This window comes from Chionomys nivalis, chromosome 6, assembly GCF_950005125.1.
Source record: "Chionomys nivalis chromosome 6, mChiNiv1.1, whole genome shotgun sequence".
Lineage (NCBI taxonomy): Eukaryota > Metazoa > Chordata > Mammalia > Rodentia > Cricetidae > Chionomys > Chionomys nivalis.
In genome coordinates, this window is record NC_080091.1 from 66911700 (window position 1) to 66932047 (window position 20348).

The following is a 20348-nucleotide window of genomic DNA, read 5'->3' on the forward strand; positions in this document are numbered from 1 at the left end:
GCATGGTTCCTGGCTCGTCACCAGCCCAAAGTTAAATGACGAGAGCGCAGTTGGCGAGGCCTAACTGACTACCGTGGACATTGCACTTCTAATTCTGCGTGTTGATGTTGTCAGCTGCGGCTGATGACCATGGTGCATAAGTCTTGATAACTTTGTTATTCCTTTGCATCCCTGTGTGGAGGAGTTGTGCATTTACATGTGGCCCGTGTGAATACATGGGACGTGGAGATCTGAATAGTACAGTTCTGGTGTAGGAGGCTGGTAGCCTAGCAACACAACAGTGCCTAGCCGCATGAGAACCCCAGTTCAGTTCCCGGCACCACACAAGAATTACAGTTCTGCCCGTGGTTGTGCCATTTCTCCAAGTGCCCCAGAATGAGGTGTTTCAAGTTGAAGGTCACGGAGTGAGTGAGTGAGGTATACACATCTCGACAGCCTTCCCCCTTGTCTTAGTTGCTTTTCTATTGCCATGAAGAGACACCATGGTGAAGGCGGTTTATAAAAGAAGGCATTTAACTACAGTTTCAGACGATTGGTCCATGACTACTATGGTGGCGAATGTGGAGGCAAGCAGACAGGCATGGAGTGGGAGCAGTAGCTAAGAACTTACATCTAGCAAGGACCTTTGAAACCTCAAAGCCCCCTCCCAGTGACACACCTCCTCCAACAAGGCCACACCTCCTAATCTGTCCTAAACAGTCCATCAACTGGAGACAGCATTCAAATATATGAGCCTATGAGGCCATTCTCATTCACTCCCCCACACCCCTCAGAAGTGACCTGAACCCACCAGCATCCAGAGCCTATATAAGAGAAGCAAGGCTTCTTTTAAGAAGAGAAAAGAATCTCAAAGTTGGCCATTACCAGTTACCACACTGGTCATCCACTTGGGAGAGGAATAGAGTCAAGTATTTGCTGTATACAGGGTGCCTTCCTAGGGATATGACAGTTATAGGCACCATACCACAGGGGCTTCCTGGAGTTTGTGCCAATGGTCAGAACAACCGCAGATACAAGGTTAGCTGCTTCTAGGAGCAATAGAAAATCCCACTGGAAACCTTTTCAGTAACTTCTTGAACAAGTCCCCTGGCTCTGATGAAAGGAGAATATATCTCTACTACATCCTAGAGACAGTGCTGCGTAGTCCAGGAGCTGTCGGAAGGGTTCAGAGTAATACATACATAAAAACATACGCTACGGATCTTGGCATACAGAACTGCTCAAATACGTTGGCTGGTGTTTTTGCTGTGCAGTGTGTCAACACAATACCAGGGAGACTGGGGAGTCAGAGTAAGCTGCAGCTTTTATCCATCATTGAACCTGTCATGCCCTACCATGCAGAGTGGTGACAATACGCATTCACACTGTCACCGTCAAGTCACGGAAACGTTTTGTTACCAGATGCAGTATTATATGCCTTTAACCAAAGCTCAAACACAAAGGCTTTGGGGACCCAAGATAAACCTATAGATGCCCCTTTCCAGCCCTAACCATCACCCCAATCAGGCTCTTCTTCAAGCTCATGATACTGAATTAGATCTTGATTCTGCTGGCGTGACATTCAGAAAAGATTTTTTAAAATGGGCCCCAGAGCTGAGAAGAGGGCTCAGCCAATAGAGTGCTTGCCAAAATCGGTGACATACTCCTGTAATCTCAGCCGGGAAGAGGTGGCAGAAGCAAGGTTGTGGGCCAGCTAGTCTGGCCTCTCCCTCTTCCGTGAAGTTCCTGGTCAGTGAGAGACCTGGACTCCAGCAACATGGGAAAGACCCCTGAGGAATGAACCAGTGTTGTCCTCCAGCCTCTCTAGGCATGCTGCAAGCACATAGCCACAGCCACAGATGCATCCACACCCACACGGGGACACATGAACACACACACACATGCACACCCACAACTCCATGTTCTCATAGACATCAGATACGTTGCTAACAGAGTGAAATCACACCGCTTCTCTTCGGTGCCGCTCCTTAGAGAGGAGACTTGAGTCTGTACTGCTGAAAGAAAATGTCGCCACAGGCAACGTGGTACGTTTTCATAATACAGAGCCTCATTCTGTAAATTGAGGTTTTTGGATTTCACACACAGACACGCAAACACGCACATGCACACATGCGCACGCACACACACCGAAGTGCTAAATGTCATATTTTGAGAAAATTGGGGGCTGGAAGGTGGAGAGATGGTAAATTTGTCTCTCTTTCCATGACAAAAGCCTATTAGCTCCTGTAATAGATCCATTTTCCCTAAAGGGCATCTCCAGATGATCAAAACACTATTAATTTTCATTAACTTAATTTAATAAATAAATGTCATTTAGACTCTTAATGAGGCTCTGGGAGAGAATACCAGAGGTGTTGTTGTAGAACCAACCCCACCCCGTGGTGTGTGGCAGCTCCGGGAGGGTGGAGGGGTTACCCAAAATCCGGAGGGTGGAGGGGTTACCCAAAATCCGGAGGGTGGAGGGGTTACCCAAAATCCGGAGGGTGGAGGGGTTACCCAAACACACGGGAAAGGAATTTTATCAGCGGAATGTGAAAAAAATTCCAACAGCAAAATTCTGGCAGAAATCTAAGCATTTTCATCAGGTTCCTTTTGTTGTTGTTGTTGTGATTTTTTTGTTCTTATAAATGCACTTATATTCCTAAAAGCCTCTAACAACTAAATAATTTATTTGGTAGTCTCAGGAAGTATAATAATAAACTGTCATCTTCTAGATATATTTAATATTGGGCTCCTGCACACTAAATAACACTGGCTCATGGTTTGCACGCCTGTCTTTCCGGCACAGTGCAGGCTCATCAAACGGCATGGCTCTCTAATTTGCTTTACCATGACTCTGAGGAGAATTTAAAAGTCCATTTTCTGTTTTTATTGCCTTGGGGAAGTTCTCTTGGCCATGTATACAGGCCGAGAATAGCAGTAATAGTCTTCGTGGCAACATTTATTTTCATCTGCTTTTATCTATTTATTTCTGGTGATTTTTTTTCCCTCTGAGATACATGCTAAAAGTTACTGGTATATGTCCAGTAGAATTGACGCACATTTAAAAGCTGGACCCACCTTAAGTACTTGTGTTTTGATTTACTGTGGATTCCCACCAAATGTATTTAACCTTGTGTGTCCATGTCAGTGGACATGGTTTCCATTTTTCCAAAACAACTCAACAATGTTGCGTTTGGCTCTTATAGTAACTAAAGTGGGAAGGATGGGATTCTCATAATGCAGTGCCAGGATGCTTGCTTAGCATGAGTAACTCTCCAAAAGTACAAAATAAAATTTACAAAAGGACTAAGAGTGAGTTTGATTATCCCCAGCTAATGGGGTGTGGGGCATGGGGGGACAGGAAGTGGTAAGCTGAGGCAGTCTGGTGGAATCTCCCTTCCTTCCTCTCTCTCCTTCCTCCTCCTTCTCACCCTCCCTTCCCACCTCCGCTCCTTGGCTAATGGAGTCTCTTCAGGCATCCACACTCCTGCTCTGAGAACCACAGTGCAGAGGAGCACTTCCCTTCCTGGCTAAAGAGTTTTCCCCTCCTTGCCTCATCCTGAGGCTCTGTCTACCCCCAGGTCACACACCTCACCTCTGGCCTCCTTAGTGTCCCCTGAACTTTGACAGGCACATTCCCTGCCACTGCCAGGCTGCAAGGCTGTGTCTCCCCTTACCTCTGAGGCTGTCAGGTGGTGGCTGCACCAATTCTATCTTTCACTTTTTAGTTACCATATGAACCAAACACAACAATGTTGAACTGTTCGCAAAACTGGAAAATTCGGGTGAATGAGTTCTTATGTACCACACTGACAGGAACACACAAACACTAAATGTATTTGGCAGGAATTGACGCTTAATCAGAACAAAAACGTTTCAGGACTGTCCAGCTTCTAAGGGTGTGTCCGTTCTTCATAGCTTCCCTCCTTCCTTCCTCCCCTTTTCTGTTCAGGCCCCCACAGCAAGCGCCACAGTGTGCCTCATAAACAGCAGGGACTTTTTCTCATGGTTTAGATGGATTTCTAAGATCAGGTGCTAGCAGATCTGGTGTCTAGGCGGGGTCCATCTCTGGGCCACAGGCGGGGTCCTCTAGCTATGTCCTTCCATGGGGGCACAGGCCAGCCAGCTCCCTGGGGACTTTTTCAAAGGACACTAATTATTCCCGAGAATGCCGTGGTGCCATGACCTAAAGCCCCGGCTGCTCATAATATTACTCAACACGAGTTCTAGGGACTCACAAACATTCAGAGTAAAGCTCTTGCTAAATAATAATAATAATAAAATAAATAAATAAATAAATATTTTAAAGTTCCTAAGTTATAGCCACCCCATCCTTCTCCCACGGTTTATACTTCTCCATAAAATTCACCACTTGACATAAATGTTTTGTTTATCCATTTGTTTATTGACCTGTCTCCCTTGTGAGAATATAGATCATAATAAACAGATCAACGACACACATTTTGAGCAGACCCACAGGCCGCCCTGGCTATCTTTATGAGCTGCCTATTAACCATTTTTCTATAAAGCTGAAACTAGCGTATCCAGGCAAGTGTGAGGTACAGTGTTTCTTGCATGCCTTAGCCTTCCCCAAAGGTACGCCTGGGTTCTGGCATGAGCCTGGGTGCACTCACGGAGGGCTTTGCACACGTACCATCAGACCAGATTACTTTTATTCTCCCCCCAAGGGAGCTGCGAAACCAGAGTCTGTACTTCAGCAACTGCCTGAAGGTTTAAGATAGCTTTGTCTTGAAGTCACAAAGGAGAGAAGGACACTGCAACTTTTAAAGTTCTTTGTTGAATTTTCCTACCAGGAATATCTATTTTCATTTCATGATATATGACTATACTATATAACAAATATCATGTGATTATTGTATTGTAGACATATGGTAAATACTGTATCATCAAGGTGATATTTTCTTTACCAGGTACTATGTTCCAGTCACTGGGTTAGGAATGAGTTAAATTCCTCTCTGTCCTTAGGTAGCTTCCAGTCTGATAAAATAGATTATTAAAAAGTATTAGAATGCCTCTCAGGTATCCTAGGGAACCTTGGGAAATTTCTCCAGAGAGAGGATGTTACATGATGTACACACCCAACTGAGAATTCTGCTCACTCAGCCCTGCAGCCCTTCCTCAGCAGGGCACCCTGGGCATTATCAGAGTCACAGCCTGAAGCCTAGCAACACTCTGGACACCAGGCCTCTCAGGCCTGACATGGGTCGTGCTTCTATCTGTCCTCTTATTCTTTTACCAACTAGCTATGGGCCACTAGAGCTGTGGTCCCAAAACGCGCAAGGCCTCTCCCTACCCTCTGTGGTGTCTGAGCCAGCCTAGGGGTGCCCTTGTGCCAGAGGCCTGCAGCTAGGCCTTGGCAGCCCTCTTCAGGCAGCCTGCCGCTTCCCTGCTGTGCTCACCAATTGAAGACGTGACATCCATCTTCCCAGGCAGCCCCAAGGCACACTGCCACTGCCTCTCCTTAGTCTACCCCACGTACAGGCTGCAAAGTCAGGAGAGCTGCCACATTCTGAAGGATGAAAAATAAATAAGTCACGCTCCTTACTTCTGTCATGTTCTATTTCTAGGCCTAGAAGAAAAGGGCGAAGAATTTGCTAGTATGCTTACCGAACTCCTGTTCGAATTACACGTCGCCGCCACACCTGACAAACTCAATAAGGTCAGAAACAACCCATTCTGTGCCTTTGGTTTTGAAGGGACTTGGGGAGGTAGGGTCTCAGTTGTAAGATTCCACAGAAATGGAAAAACACCAAACCCCTATGGCACCGCCGAAGGAGAGGAGTCTGAGGTCGGTAATTAGTATCTAAGGGGCAACGTGATGTCTGCGGGAATTCTGGGACCTGCCTTCTGTAATTTTACTAGTGATTATCTGTGACCTTGAAAAAGTCAGTTAATCTCTCACAGTGAAATAGAAATTTCTGTCAGAAGCCGGTTATCTTCAAAGTGAGGTGGAGGGGAATCACCAGGGGCCTTTTCCAGACTCTACTCTTTGCCCTGCCTCTTAAAGAGAGAGGCCAGTTTTGAGAGTTGAGAGTCATACCTCTCCTCCCACCGGGGCTGCTGCTGCTGCTAGAACTGTCTTAGGACGGTCCAGCTTTGGCGGTCCAGTTTCCTTTAACACCACAGTGCATTTTGCAAGTTAGTACAGAGTCTTGCTGTGGGGTTTCCTATGAAGACACTGAACATTAAATGGTTTTTTCTCTCCTTTTCTCTTACCTTATCTAGCAGAGGTTTGTATAGCCACTCACCTATCCCAATGCGTGAAGAAAGGGCAGAATGAGGTATAGAGGTGGCAGATGGGTAATTTCTTTCTCTCTGTTAGGGGTCCCTGATCCGGCAGCTCAGGGACTTGAACACTGGGAAATCGCCTCGTTCGTCTCCTTGCAGCACTGGTGGGAGAGGAGCGTGGGGATTTCTCAGTTGCGTGGGTCAGCCTTTATTCCCAAAAGAGGATGTTTTAGGATGCCTCTCCCCTAATCTCCTAGCTCTTAAATTCCCGCCCCCCAACATTCTGACCTGTTAAGCTTGGACGCATAGGCTTTACGGTAAGTAGTTCAGCGTCAGATGAGTGACAGTGTCTACTTAAGCAAACCGTGTGAAGGATCTGATGAGTCCTGCATGAGGCTGAACTTTCTCTGAATTCAGGAAGCCACAGACCGGACCAGGGAAATGGTTTCTGCAGCTTCCAAATCGCCACGATTTTGTGGGTCAGGGGTTGTTTATGCTGCACTCCTGGTAGGGGTTGGAGGGCCCGCCCTGAGTCAGAAGGAGCAAAGCCATGGTTCTTCCTTCCATCACTATACATTATCGGTTCTGAGATGATTAGAAAAACCACTACATGAGGAAATTCGCTGTAGCCATGACCCTTTACTAATTTCTAATGCCTACAAGAAAAGCTGCAGCTCGTCTTCTGTCGCTGGCCATGAAACACGAAGACTACACCGTACATGGTACAGCCTGTCTGTTCTTTTTATTCTCATCTGAATATCATTTTAAAAGATTCTCTTTAGGATCTGGAGCGATGGGCTCAGAGGGTAAGAGTACTGACTGCTCTTACAAAGGACCCAGGTTCAATTCCCAGCACCCACATGGCAGCTCACTGCTGTCTGTAACTTCAAGATCTGAAGCCCTCACACAGACATACATGCAGGCAAGACACCAATGCACGTAAAATAAAAACAAATCAATTATCTCTTAAATGGCCTTTCTAAACTTCTAGAGCCCTTCAACATGCTCTGTGCACTTTCCCTTCCACCCTCTTTCCCTCGTCTATAGTTTCTACAAACAACGAGGTTGCCGTCTTAGGCCCTGAAGGAATGGCCCCACACATCCACCCTGGAGGGTCCGGCTTGAAATGACTTGGTTTCCCCATTCCCATGGCAAATGTCTTGTTTGTTTGGGGCCTTTGCAGGCCATGAAGAAAGCTCATGACTGGGTAGAAGAGGATCAAAGCCTGGTGTCAATAGATGTGACCAAAAGACCAGAGGAAGAAGAGAAGAAGGAAGAAAAGGAAGAGCAAGCCAAAGAACCCGAAGAAGACAAAACGGGGGGAAAAGGAACTAAGACTGTAGAGGTAAATCCACACCACATCACCCACAGTTATCAATAATTGCTTTATGTCAGCTTCTTTTCAGGTGTGTATAGCCACTTCCCATTCACACCGTGCCCTGCCTTCTAGAAAGTGAGAGTTCCCCTACTCGAAGACGCCATACGGCTTAACTTCCTGTACACTTCCGCACACTTTGTAGCTTGTCTCCATAACTTCATAATTTAGAAGCAGCAAGATCTTCCGGAGCATAGTTGATTTATCTTTACAGTAAATCTCCATCTTACATGCAAATTTGTTACTATAAATTTCCTTTATGTTCCCTCACTAAGGAGGTAATTGAAGCTCTTTTCTTCCCCTAAAAACGTTCATGCTGTGGCTTCTTTGCTGCAGTTTAATGTCTATGCGATGCTTTATGTCCTGCCCGTGCTCCAGAGTCATCTGCGCTAATTGCTCGCTATGCCGGGTTCGAACTTTCAAGCGACTAAGGGAGATCACGCGGAGGAAGCGTGTTCTCTAAGGAGCTTTCCTTCCACACCTCACTCACCACCTGCCTCTGTTGAGGACACAGGTGTGACTAGGCTTGTCTTATCCCTGGGGACCTGGCAGCGCGCGTGTGCGCACACACACACACACTGTATGCACCGTTTGTCTCTGTGCGGAGGTCAGAGGTTGACTTTTCCCATCCTTTTTAGTCACTCTCCATCTTATTTCCTTTTGAGTTCATGTCTCACACTGAACCTGGAGTCCCCCAGTTGGCTATGGCCCATCACCCCCAGGGATCAGCTTGTCTCCATCCTTCAGTCTGGGGTTAGAGGTGTGCAGGTGAGGATCCATACCCGGTCCTCATGCTCATGCAGAAGCACTTTACTGACTAAAGCATCACCCCACCCTTGAGTTATATACGGATACAGGATCACATCATCTAGGGGCGGGGGGTAGCTCAGTAGTATAGTGTGTGCTTAGCAGCATCTCTTTTTTTTTTTGGTAAGGTGACAGGGATTTTTGGAAAGAGGTTTGTTTTTGTGAATAATTCCCTTGCGTGCATTCATTTCAGGAAGTGTACATGTTATCCATCGAAAGTCTTGCTGAAGTAACTGCGCGCTGTATTGAGCAACTTCATAAAGTTGCAGAGTTAATTCTTCATGGACAAGAAGAGGAGAAACCAGCTCAGGACCAAGCGAAAGTTCTGATAAAGTAAATGCCACTTTAATTCTTACTTTTTAAATTGTGTGTGTGTGCTCCCACATGTGTGTGTCTGTGCGTGTACATGTGTGTACATGTGTGTGCATGCGTGTATGCCATTCAAATGCACATATGCACATACTCCAAGCAGCTGAAGATTTAGATTTTCATGTCAACTGTTCTGTTACTCGATGGTCATTTCAAAAGATAAGGATGCCCTTAGGAAATATGTTATATAGTAGTAAATAATAATAATGTAACATAGGAGATTTAAGAGGAGACATAATAAGCTGGGCGTTAGTGGTGCACACCTTTAATCCTGGCACTCGGGAGGCAGATGCAGGTGAGTCTCTGTGAGTTTGAGGCCAGTATAGTCTGCAGAGTGAGTTCCAGGACATCCAGGGCTACATGGGGAAGTCCTGTCTTGAAATAGACAAAAAGAAAAAGAAGGCACACTAAATCATTCAGCACAGAACATTGAGGGGAATTCTATTTTTATGCCACACCAGCAGAGCAAGGATATCCTAAAGTAGACAAACACACACCACCGGTTTAGAGACTTTACGGGCCCTGTATAGTCTATATTTCTGGACATGATAGCCACTGCTGCAAGCCAGTTCTCTGTAGGCTGCATTCCTGCATCATGCATTTCAGTTTAAGTTCTTCAGTAAGCAGTTGTTGTTATTATTAGTTTATCTAGTGTTATGCAAACACTATACATAAATATATACATGTATATGTATATATATGCACACTGGAAAACAGTTGGTGTGGAATCTTCTTGAAAATCAAAAACAGAGCTAAAAATAAGTCATTAACTTTTATGTGTATAATTATATATTATGACATGGAATGTTAGCTGATGTCCAAATATCCCTCCATTCTTACTGAAACAAGGGAGCCCAAGTAGCCCCCAAGAAAATACATTGGGACACACACACACATACACAAACACACACACACATTATCCACATTACTTCCCAGCTTGCTAATCTTACTACATCTGACAAGGCAAATTATGTATTTAGAAAGAAATTATATCTTATGCAATAATTCTATAGGATCGTGTACTTTCTAACATACGAAAGGAAAAGAGAACAACAAAGCAGGAAGCTCTGAAATGCTGAAGACAGAATCTAGAGACTGCTCTGTCTTCACCATACAGATTGGAAGGAAGAGGGCTGAGGCTCAGAAGTCCCAGGGCATGAATCCTGGACCTTGCTCTGAGCACCTTTTGACCCCTGCCCTGTTTGTGCCAACCTCCTCAAGCTGCACCGGCCCCAAGCTGGTCAGTTCAGTGAGTGCCCTTCCACCACCTGCCCAAGAACACACAGCATGGTTCTCTGCCGTCTCCTGGCCTGGCCCATGATGCTTCCTACGTACAAATTTCCGATGGATGGATGCCTCCGTGGAGTCCATCAGCCTACTGCTTAGGCCCAGGGCTGTAGTTCAGTGACAGGGCTGGATTAGCACGTGGAGATCCTAGGTCTATTCCCCAGCAGCATACAGGAGGAGTGGGGGACTGGGCAGGGGGCAGATTCAGTAAAGTACTTGCTGTGTTCACCTGAGGAGCCGACTTCATCCTCAGTCCTCTTACAAAGAGCCAGAAGAGTTGCAGGTACCTGCAGTCTCAGAGCTGGAGAAGTGGAGAGAGAGGAGCCCTGGGGCTTAAGCTGAACTTGCGAGTTTTCATGTTCAATGAGAGAGCTTGTCTCAGGAAATAAGATCAGACCCAGCTGGATGTGCTGCTGCACATCTTTAGTCTCAGCACTTAGGGGGCAGAGGCAGGTGGGTCTCTGAGACCAGCCTGGTCTAAAGAGTGAGTTCCAGGATGAGCAGGGCTACACAGAGATGCCCTGTCTTGAAAAATCAAAGAAAGGAAGGAAGGAAAGAAGGGAGGAAGAAAGGAAGGAAAGAAGGGAGGGAGGGAAGGAGAGAGGGAGGGAGGAAGGAAGAAAAGGAAGCAAGCAAGCAAGCAAGCAATTAAGAGGGCGGGAAGGAGGGAGATTGGGCAGATTAAGGAATGCTCAGATATTGACCTCTGACCTCCACACACATGTAAACACACACCTCCCTCCCCAACATGTGGCATATGCACCTACATACACACAAAGAAAACTCTGAATATGCAGTTTAGATAGAGTCCCTTCAAAAAAGAAAAACTCCTTCACTGACTTTAGGAGAACATGGAACTATTGTTTTCCTAATAGCCTTTAAATCACCATTAAATCACCCGCTCTAATTGTTAGGACAAAATCAGACAGAACACACGTTGTTTGGCAATTATATTGTTTTCAGTTTTTGTCATCTGTGGTGTTAGGATAAACATTCTCACTAATTTTGTCTGTCTTGCTTTATTTGGAGTAAAGACTTAGAAGTAGAATGGCCAAAGTAAAGTTCGAATTTTGAGGTATCCCAAACACATTTTCCAGGGGATCATTATTTTGAGGCATGTAGTAAAAATGTAATCAGGATACAGAGAGAAGCTGGATGGTGGGGCATGCCCATAGCCCCAACTCTCTGTAAGCTGAGGCAGGAGATCTCCGGTTATTCAAGGCAGGTCAGTCTGGACCACACAGTGACACACTGCTTAAAGGGCAGGCAAGGGGTAGAGCACTTGCTTCATCAGTACAAGACCCTGGGTTGTCCCCTGGCAACAGAAAGTGTGTGCATATGTGTGTGGGGACGCGTGCGTGCGTGCATGCGTGTGTGTGTGCGTGTGTGTGCGTGTGTGTGAAATACCTGTGTTTTAATCCCCTCTCTGTGATTACTGCTGCATGTTCCATGCAGGTAACCTGGCAGGTTGAGTTAGTCACTGGGTGACATGTGATTAAGTGCCTCGGTGAGCAGCCATTATTTTAAAATGACCCAGATGCTGGAGGAAAGCCACCTGGCCTGAATTTCCAGTCCTATGAAAATGGTTCTCAGGCCTGATATTTCCCTGAACATGGCTTCGATTCTAAAAGGAGGGCAAACTAATTAGATGATTATTCCTTAATTAAACTGGAAAGGAAACAGTGCCTGTGGACAACTGTCGAGGAAAACTGCTCATTTCTGTTGAGTGACTTCAGACTTAGGCGCTGTCCTTTTGATGTCAGGCAGCATTCATGTCAATAATTGTCTCAAGGGTTAAGTTCCTTTACTTTATGAAAAACTCCCGAACCTCTTTGTTCTTATTTCAGATTGACCACAGCAATGTGCAATGAAGTAGCCTCCTTATCGAAGAAGTTTACAGATTCTCTAACCACTGTTGGGGTAAGAATACAGTTTGGACCATTTTCTTGCATTGTTTAGGGAAGCGGAGCTGTGAAGAGAAGTCAGGAATATGACACCTTTGGAGACAACTCCATAAGTAGAGCTGTGTCATGCTGTTTGCTAAAATCAGGCCGAGGGTTCTTCTCCATCTGGGCTGTGGGTTCCAGTCTGCCGTCCATCTGGGCTGCAGGCTCCAGTCCACTGTCCATCTGGGCTGTGGGTTCCAGTCCACTGTCCGTCTGGGCTGCCGGCTCCAGTCTGCTGTCTGTCTGAATTATGGGGTGAGTGATCAGATCATACATCAAAAGAAAGAGTGTAAAATGAAGGTTTTTTTCCATTGCTTATCATATATGATTTCACTACTCAAGAGTCGCTACTAACACAATTAACTTTAAATATTATCACTCATATTGTCCTCTCTATTATAAGTTACATATGATAAGAGTTTCAAAAGAAAAACAAAATGCCAATTAAGATCTAAGTGTTTCTGTTCTCAAGATAATAGCTTTGAAAAACTCTCCATTTATTTCAATGTGTGGCTTCTGATTACATATCCAGGTTGCTTTTTTCTGTCCCTTTTCTGGCCCAGGTGACAGATGGGCTGGGAAGATAGTTTAGTAGATAAAGGCTTGGATGTGCAAGGTTGAGAATCTGAGTTCAGATCCCCAGAACCCACCTGCAATGTCAGTGCTCTGGGGGTGGGGCGGGACTAGGGGCTCCCTCAGGTCAAGCTGGCTAGCTAGAGTAGCCAAATTGACTAGCTCCAGGTTCAGCAAGAGACCCTGTCTCAGTAAATAAGAGTGTGATTGAGGAAGACCTAGCATCAACCTCTGGCCTCCATGCCTATGTGCACACACATGTACCTCCATGCTACACACATATACATGGCAGGAGAAAGAAAATTCATATTCTAAAGCCCTGTCTTCATAGGGTAGTAAGAGACAAGTGGAAACCATTTCTCTTCAACCTTCCTACTTCTCTTTTAAAGTCCTGGATGCAAGATCTGGCTCTCCCCAGAGACACAGGAGACAGGTTTCAGTTAGGGTATCTGATTGCTATGTAGTTTTCTGGGGATGCCTGGAAGTCTGCCACCAGGGTTCTGCTCTCTTCTAGGCCCCTGGGATGAGTTATAAATTCCTCAGATAAATGGGGGGCTTTATGAAAGGCAGTGGAAGACTGCACAGCCCTGGAGACCCAAGAATAGAGCTCACCCACAGTCCGAAACACCGCTGGAATATGCTTCTCCTTTCCCTTTCCTTTCCCCTGGGTGCGAACTTCAGAAAGACCATTGGGTGGGTCAGATGGTGTCACTCAGCAGTGGCTGGGGACAAGACTGTGACACACAGACTATGCAGCTGCTGTGCCGTAACTGTACGTTAGGTCCAAAGCAAGTTCTTAAAAGAAGTAGGATATCTGTCCCCACACTTCCGTAAGTCAGTCTGATAAAGGGTGAGCTACAGGCTGCCAGTCCATTCTGCTGTCAAGAGTCTGGCTTGCTTGTCATATCTTGGCCTTATCTAATTTTGGGCTTTCAGCAATGGTATCTCCTTGTCTGTAAGCAGAGTGATGGGTGGTGGACTCCATTGGCATGGCAGGCGAGATGAAGCACACTCTGTACTCCCAGTTACTTGGTGACAGTCTTTGGTGGGAATCGTGTGTTTACCCCGCAGTACAGGGCTGACTTCACCCATTCAGGTCCCCAACCTCCTCTGTTCCACCTCCTCACTTTCTGCAGTTCACTAGCTGAGGAACCCAGGTTCCAGAGAGGTGACCACATGCGTCCAGGCCTCTTCGTCGGTCTCTGGGCTCCCCACTGCAGCATCAAGCATCAGATAGCCAACTGTTGAGTGTCCCAGGGGTGTCTGTGGTTTTTATATGATTTGTGTTAAAATAGGCTTTTCCCTGGGGTGGGTAGTGTTTGTGACAGTGTTTTCTTCTCCTTGTGCCATATCATACTCTAACATAGTGCTTCTCAAACCCTACCGATGACATTGACCACCTGGAGACCTCGTTCAAATGCAGGTTCTCGCTCAGTCAGTCTATGTGAGCTGAGGATGGAGGTTCTGCATTGGTAATGAGCCCTAGGGTTACCAAGTCAAGGTCCGTGCCTGAGCTAGGGACTCCACTGGCTGAAGCAAGTTTCCAGCAAGTGGGCACGTGCTTGGACTTACAGTTGTGTGCAGATACAAACACGCGCACTGACATTTTCAGGTGCAAAAATCAGCAAATGTGTTGTCTGTTTGGAGACAGTGAAAGCTACTGCATCTCAGAAGGGAGCCTACAGGGATGCCACCACACCACAGCAGAGCCCCTGTCTGCAGCTGTGATGAATCATTCGCATCTGTCATTGTTTCTGTCCTCCAAAACAGCCATTATTCGTAACTTGGAACTAATGAGTGCGTATTGCTCTCCAGACTCCGTTTAAATTGCTCACACATCTCATTGGTTCTGAAAACCAATGCAATTTTACTGCCCTCGTTTTGATCATATCTTAGAGGTTTATTGATAATCCCATAAACGTGAAAGCATGTCCTAATAATGGATTTGCGGGTTACTTACTAAAATGACTGCATTTTTAAAGATGTTCTCCCCCACTTCCCGCAAGACTCCATTGCGGTTCCCTCAGCAAGGCCTAGCCCTCTGTAGAGTAACGCAATGCCAGCGAAGGGAGGCTTCTCTGGGAAGATATATTTAATTCATGTGCTTTTGTTTGCCATAGAGCCTCCCAGGAACGGCAAGGGAAGGCAGCCCACTAAGATGCCCCATTAATGATTCATTGTTGTAGGAGTAGATTGAGCAGTTTAGATAGGGAAGTCTGCTGATTGACAGCTGAATAGTACAAGTAAGGATAATGGTCGTCTCTGCCTTTCAGAGCGCCTGAAGTAGGGATTTGTTCTCCATGCTTAACACATCCCTGTGCTCTTCAAACCTGATTCTGCATGCGTGTTTGAAAGTTATATTTGAGGGTGTTTGCACCTTATTGCTCTTCTGGTAGAGAACCTGGAACTCGTGTTTGCAGCGAGGTGGGGAAAGAAGGAAAGAGGGAACAAAGGGGACGAAGAAAGGACAGACAGACAGACAGACTGAACTACCAGGATAAATAAAAGAAGGACTTAACCCGCCCAAAAATTTTGGAAAAACCAAAATATGAAACAAAAAAAAACATACAAAAACTCAGGACCTGGAGCGATGACTCGGCAGTTAATAGCATGGACTACTTTTGCAGAAGACCCAAGTTCAGTTCCAAACACCCACATAGAGCAGATTATAACCACCTATGATTACAGCTCCAGGGAATCCAGTGCCCTCTTCTGGCCCCTGAGGGCACCTGCTCTTATATGCACATACTCCACACCAACAAATATCTATATACATAATTAAAAATAAGTAGAATGAAACTCTCAAGAATAAAAATCTCAGTAAGCTATACAGCTGTCTTAATTAAAATGTGCGGTGAGGCATGAGGCATGTCTGTAATTCCAGTCTCCGGAAGTCTGAGGCAGGGGGTTCATGAGTTTGAGGCCAATCTGGGCTACATAGAGACCAAAAAGAGTTTTCAAACACAGTAATCAAAACCATGACGATTTCACTATCAGCCCTGGAAGTGTAGGGTGTAGGATGGTGTCAGACAAACACCTTGTGCAAAAAGACAGGATCCAATCAGCTATAAGCTTCCAACAACTGAAAAGATCTTAGTTTACATTTCTAGCAAAGTGAACTTGCACAAATTGCCCAGCCTTCGGGATTGTTATTTCTTCATCTAGCACCTATGCTTATCACAGCACCAATCCCCTGCTAGGATTGCAGGTAGAACTAGAGACCACATAAGGAAGGTGCAGACACGAAGCCTGGTCTACAGTAAGCACACACTGCTCTCCTTCCTCTCTCTAAGACCTCCCTCTGCAAAGCAGTGTCGTACATTTGATGTGCTAAACCTTACGGTATAAGCCCTTAATCTGTCAATTTTATATTTTCAATTTCACAGAGCAACAAGAAGGCTGAAGTCCTTAACCCCATGATCAATAGTGTGTTTTTAGAGGTAAGTAGCCCCCAGAGAGAAAAGTACTCCAAATCAAAGCGAATGTCACAGCTATGTTCTTTCTTTCTTCTTTCTCCCAGTCAGCAAGTGTTATCAAAAGTCTAAATTTTATCACCAGTAGTCTAACAGTCGTGTGTGTGTGTGTGTGTGTGTATGCATTTCTGTAGCTCAGCAGCTGTAAAACCTCTGGTGAAGCCACAATGCCTAATTTTCATGAATTCCTGGTTATAAAAGAAAATGCTGAGCTTGCAGGTTATTTCCTGCTACTGTCTCTCCCTCACTCCCCCTCACTCCCCTCCCCGCAGAGGCAGATTTCTGCTGCCAAGTTTGACACTGTGATTATTGGCTGCCATGGAGGATTATTGCCCACTGGTGATTTCCATAAAGGCAGGCATTTTCCCATCGTTCACGAAAACTTTTGGTGTAGCTAAGTCTAAGCTCCAGGTTAGCAAAAAGGATGCAGCATGCCTGCCCGTTCAGTAACAAGGGTAGAATATGTGATGAAGGCTCACGGCCCGCCCCGCCTGCTCACTAGGACTTCATAGCATCCGCCGCACAAAAGGGAGGCTGTCCCATCACTGCTGTGGCTCTGCCAAAACGACGCCAGTGATGCAAGAGAGAAGCAGCCCAAGATGCCTTCTTACTCTTAGAACTTGGGCACTGTGTTCTGCATGCGGTCAGCGGAGGAGGGTCTTCTATTGGAGACCGGACTGTAAACCACTCGCAGTGGGTAGCCACAGGGCCGGACAAGCAGATGCAGGATACAGACACATACCATCATCTTCACATTAGATGTCAATGGAAAGCTCCGGAGACTACAAAGCATCAGAAATGTTGTCTATGGCAATATTGCTGGGCATTGTGCCTCGTTGTTAAGCAAAACTGTCGATGGACAAAAGTTAACAAAGCGGTGGCAGTGAGTGTTATTGCTTAGATCCCAGCCACACAATGGAATGGATCAACCAGAAGGGGCAGGAGCTACAGGGACAAATCCAGTGGAACAGACACAGTTAATAGAAACCCTGGAAGTCGAAAACAGAATATAGTATTAGAAAATCTACCTCCTGGAAAGCCAGTAGTGCTGTATACCAGCAATCTTAGCACTCAGAGGTCGGAGGCAGGAGGATGGTAAGTTCAAGGCCAACACAAGCTGTATAGGGAGATTCTGTCTCAACTCTCATTCTCCCACCCCAAATTCCTGTCCTGGCTTCCAGATTAAATTGTACATTAGCACAGCAATTGACCATATTTGTGCACCACAAATATGAGACCCAATTCTTATTCACTGGCCCAGAAGAAATGTTCGTGTTCTAGATACCCTAAATTTCACCATTTTTACAATAATCTCTCTGTGCAGAGTTTTCTATAAATCCTCTGTGGTTTTGTCTCTAGTGTCCTTTGTCCTGTGATTTTAGGGCCGTAAGGTTGACCTGAGAAAGGGTGGATAATACTGGCCATACTGGGCCATGGGTCTACACATACCGGCATCCCTTAAAAGCCCATGGCAATGATTTATCTCATTTTGAATGAAGTCCCTTCATTAATTTACATAATTTAGACCCGGGCATGTGCCATCCAAAAAACATGTGTTTGCATTTGCTACACGGACGAACATTCTAAGAATTTCATGATGTAGTTTGATGGTTGGCGTTCCCTCTCCTCAGACAGAAAAGAATGTTGTCAAAAGGTGACAGTCACTGAACTGAACTATGAAACGATCCCTCAGCTCCATTTTTGCATCTTGCAGGGCTGCAATAGCACCACATACATCCAGGACGCCCTCCAGCTGCTGCTCCCGGTATTGCAGGTCTCCCACATCCATACCAGCTGCTCGAAAGCGGAGACCCAGCCAGACTCCAGCTAGTTTGGGGGTAGGCCAAGCCTCTTCACTACACACCTTTTAAAGGCGATGGTCTTCAAAGTCACAGGCGGGACCACTCATCTGAGGACACTACAAGCAATTTTGCACAGTTTTGCAAATACAGAGGGTTAACTTTTCCCTTAATGTATATTGTTGTTGTTTTATCAATAATTGTATTTTCTTTATATTAACTTAAACTTATACTTGTTATATTGAAAATTTCCTTTAATTTTCAGTTCATTCACAAATATGTGTTTTCCTGGTCGAACATGCTTTATTTAGAAATTTATAGGAAGACCCTAGACTTTTGTTCGTCTTTGAAATGTCTACTTTTAAATGCCCTATTTTTCTAAAACATGCCTTTAAGTCAGTTCTTATACTGAACTTAATTTTGTTGCATAAATACCACAAGCAAAAATAACACTACTTATCTGGTTTTTAAAAAGGGCATGAATATATTTTTGTGGTCCTTCGTTTTGTGACAAGATTTACTGAGCACCTACTATGTGTATTTCATAAAGGATGTGACCTCACTTCAATAGACATGTTCTGAAAGATGATTTATAGTAACCCTTGACATATTCAAAGATATTAAGATGTTTTCTAAACCTTAAAATACTTGAAGAACCAAGTAAACTGGTAGTTACTTAAAATGTGCTACCCTTCAATTTATTAGTTTTTCAACCTCTTTGAACTTCTTTTAAATACCAAAATTACCTCTAGGGTAAAAATATGTATGAAAAGGGGTATGAAAAAATATTTATTTTTGAGACAGGATCTCACTATGTAGATGGCTAGCCAGGAACTCTTTATGTAGACCAGGCTGGCCTCAGATTCACTAAGATCTGCCTGTCTCTGCCTCCCAGGTACTGGGGTTAAAGGTGTGCACAACCATACCTGCCTGGCCTGAAGACAGACGTATTTTAGTTTAGGGTATGCAGTGGCAAAATTAGAAAGCTAGAATGTATTTCAGTAGAAAATTAAAGGGGTTTTAGCATAGTGGAAGCCCAGACCTGCATTCCAAAAATACTCACTAAACTGATCCCACGCACTGTGGTGGCAAGGGTAGAAAATACTGATGCATGCTGGTATATTGGTTCAGGGAGATGCCTCGAAGATCTTGCAGCCGGCAGCAGCAATGCCACACCTGTTCTTGGCAGGTTGGGAGTCTGTAGTATGCTTCTGTTCCAGACCCTCACTGACATTTGTACCAGCAGTGTCAAAAATAGTCATGCCCAGTGGCTCTCCCACGGCAAATGATGCGTGGAGTCTCGAAAGGGAGAAAGTCCCTTTGCCTTTCTTTCTGTGATAGAATCAATTCTCCCTGTTCCCTACAGGTTGAGTAGATATCTGAAGTCTCAGCAGAACTTTTGTGTGTCCCTATTTTGTTTCTCAGCTGTATGTCTCCTGAAACAACCAAATAAAAACGGAAGGACAATTTATTTGCGACCTAGAAAAAATAAAGTTCTCTTATAAAACCAAGGAAAGATTCACTTCTCCTTTCCTGACACCTGGAGTGTTTCTGATGTTAAGTATGGTGGTGATTAACTGGTAACAATGTCGCATTTGCTTTATGACTTCTATAATTCTTATGTTAGAGCAGAAGAAAACTCTAGATGTGTACATTTTTTTTCCACATCAGATGGGTTTGTACATTAACTAGAAATATAGAAGAAAAACAAATGCCTCAAAGGAATTCTATCCCAGACTTGGTCTCTCAGCTGTCAGTGTTGGGGTGGTGGCTCAGCAGGCAAAGTGTTGAGAAAAACGTAAGAACCTGGGTTTGGATCCCCAGCACCCATATAAAATCCAGGTGCGAGACCAGCCTGGTCTACAAGAGCTAGTTCCAGGACAGGCTCCAAGGCCACAGAGAAACCCTGTCTCGAAAAACCAAAAAAATAAAAATAAAATAAAAATAAAATCCGGGTGCACACCTGTAATCCCAGCAGCGGGTGATGGAGATAGGAGGACCCTGGGGCTCACTGGTCACCCAGCCTAATTGATGAGCTCCAGGTTCAGTGGAAGGTCAAGTCTCAAAAGAAAATAACATGAAGAACTGTAGAGATGGCCAAGGTGGATCTGTGACACGCGTGCCTGCACAAATATGTGTGTGCACCAGACATACACCTGAAAGAGGAGCTCAAAACACGTGGTGGTGTGTGACTGTAATCCTAGCACTCAAGAGGTAAGGCAGGAGGATCAAAAGTTCAAGATCATCCTTGGCTACATAGCAAGTTCAAGGTCAGCCTGGGCTACATTAGACCCATTTATTGTACGGCAACAGTTTTAATTATACAACAAAGTTTTTAAAAACTCTTTAAAATAATAGATAACTATTTTTAAAGAAAGCAACATTATTGACATTTCATTTATTTATTTTTTAATAAAAAAATTATCCAAGTTACCAAGTGGAGACATGAACTGAAAGTGTTTCCTGATCCATGGTCTATAAATTAAAC

At 44.9% G+C, this 20348-nt stretch overlaps 1 protein-coding gene across 1 annotated transcript in view; it reads left to right on the plus strand.

Annotated features, from left to right (window-relative positions):
• Nucleotides 1-19333, plus strand: part of Fam114a1 (family with sequence similarity 114 member A1) — a 69702-nt gene extending 50369 nt beyond the window's left edge. The window contains exons 9-14 of the mRNA XM_057771916.1: nucleotides 5571-5662; nucleotides 7415-7576; nucleotides 8607-8746; nucleotides 11917-11989; nucleotides 15975-16028; nucleotides 17776-19333. Coding sequence (XP_057627899.1) covers nucleotides 5571-5662; nucleotides 7415-7576; nucleotides 8607-8746; nucleotides 11917-11989; nucleotides 15975-16028; nucleotides 17776-17892 — 638 coding nt within the window. The 3' untranslated portion in view covers nucleotides 17893-19333. The remainder of the gene's footprint in view (nucleotides 1-5570; nucleotides 5663-7414; nucleotides 7577-8606; nucleotides 8747-11916; nucleotides 11990-15974; nucleotides 16029-17775) is intronic.
• The last annotated feature ends 1015 nt before the right edge of the window (nucleotides 19334-20348 follow it).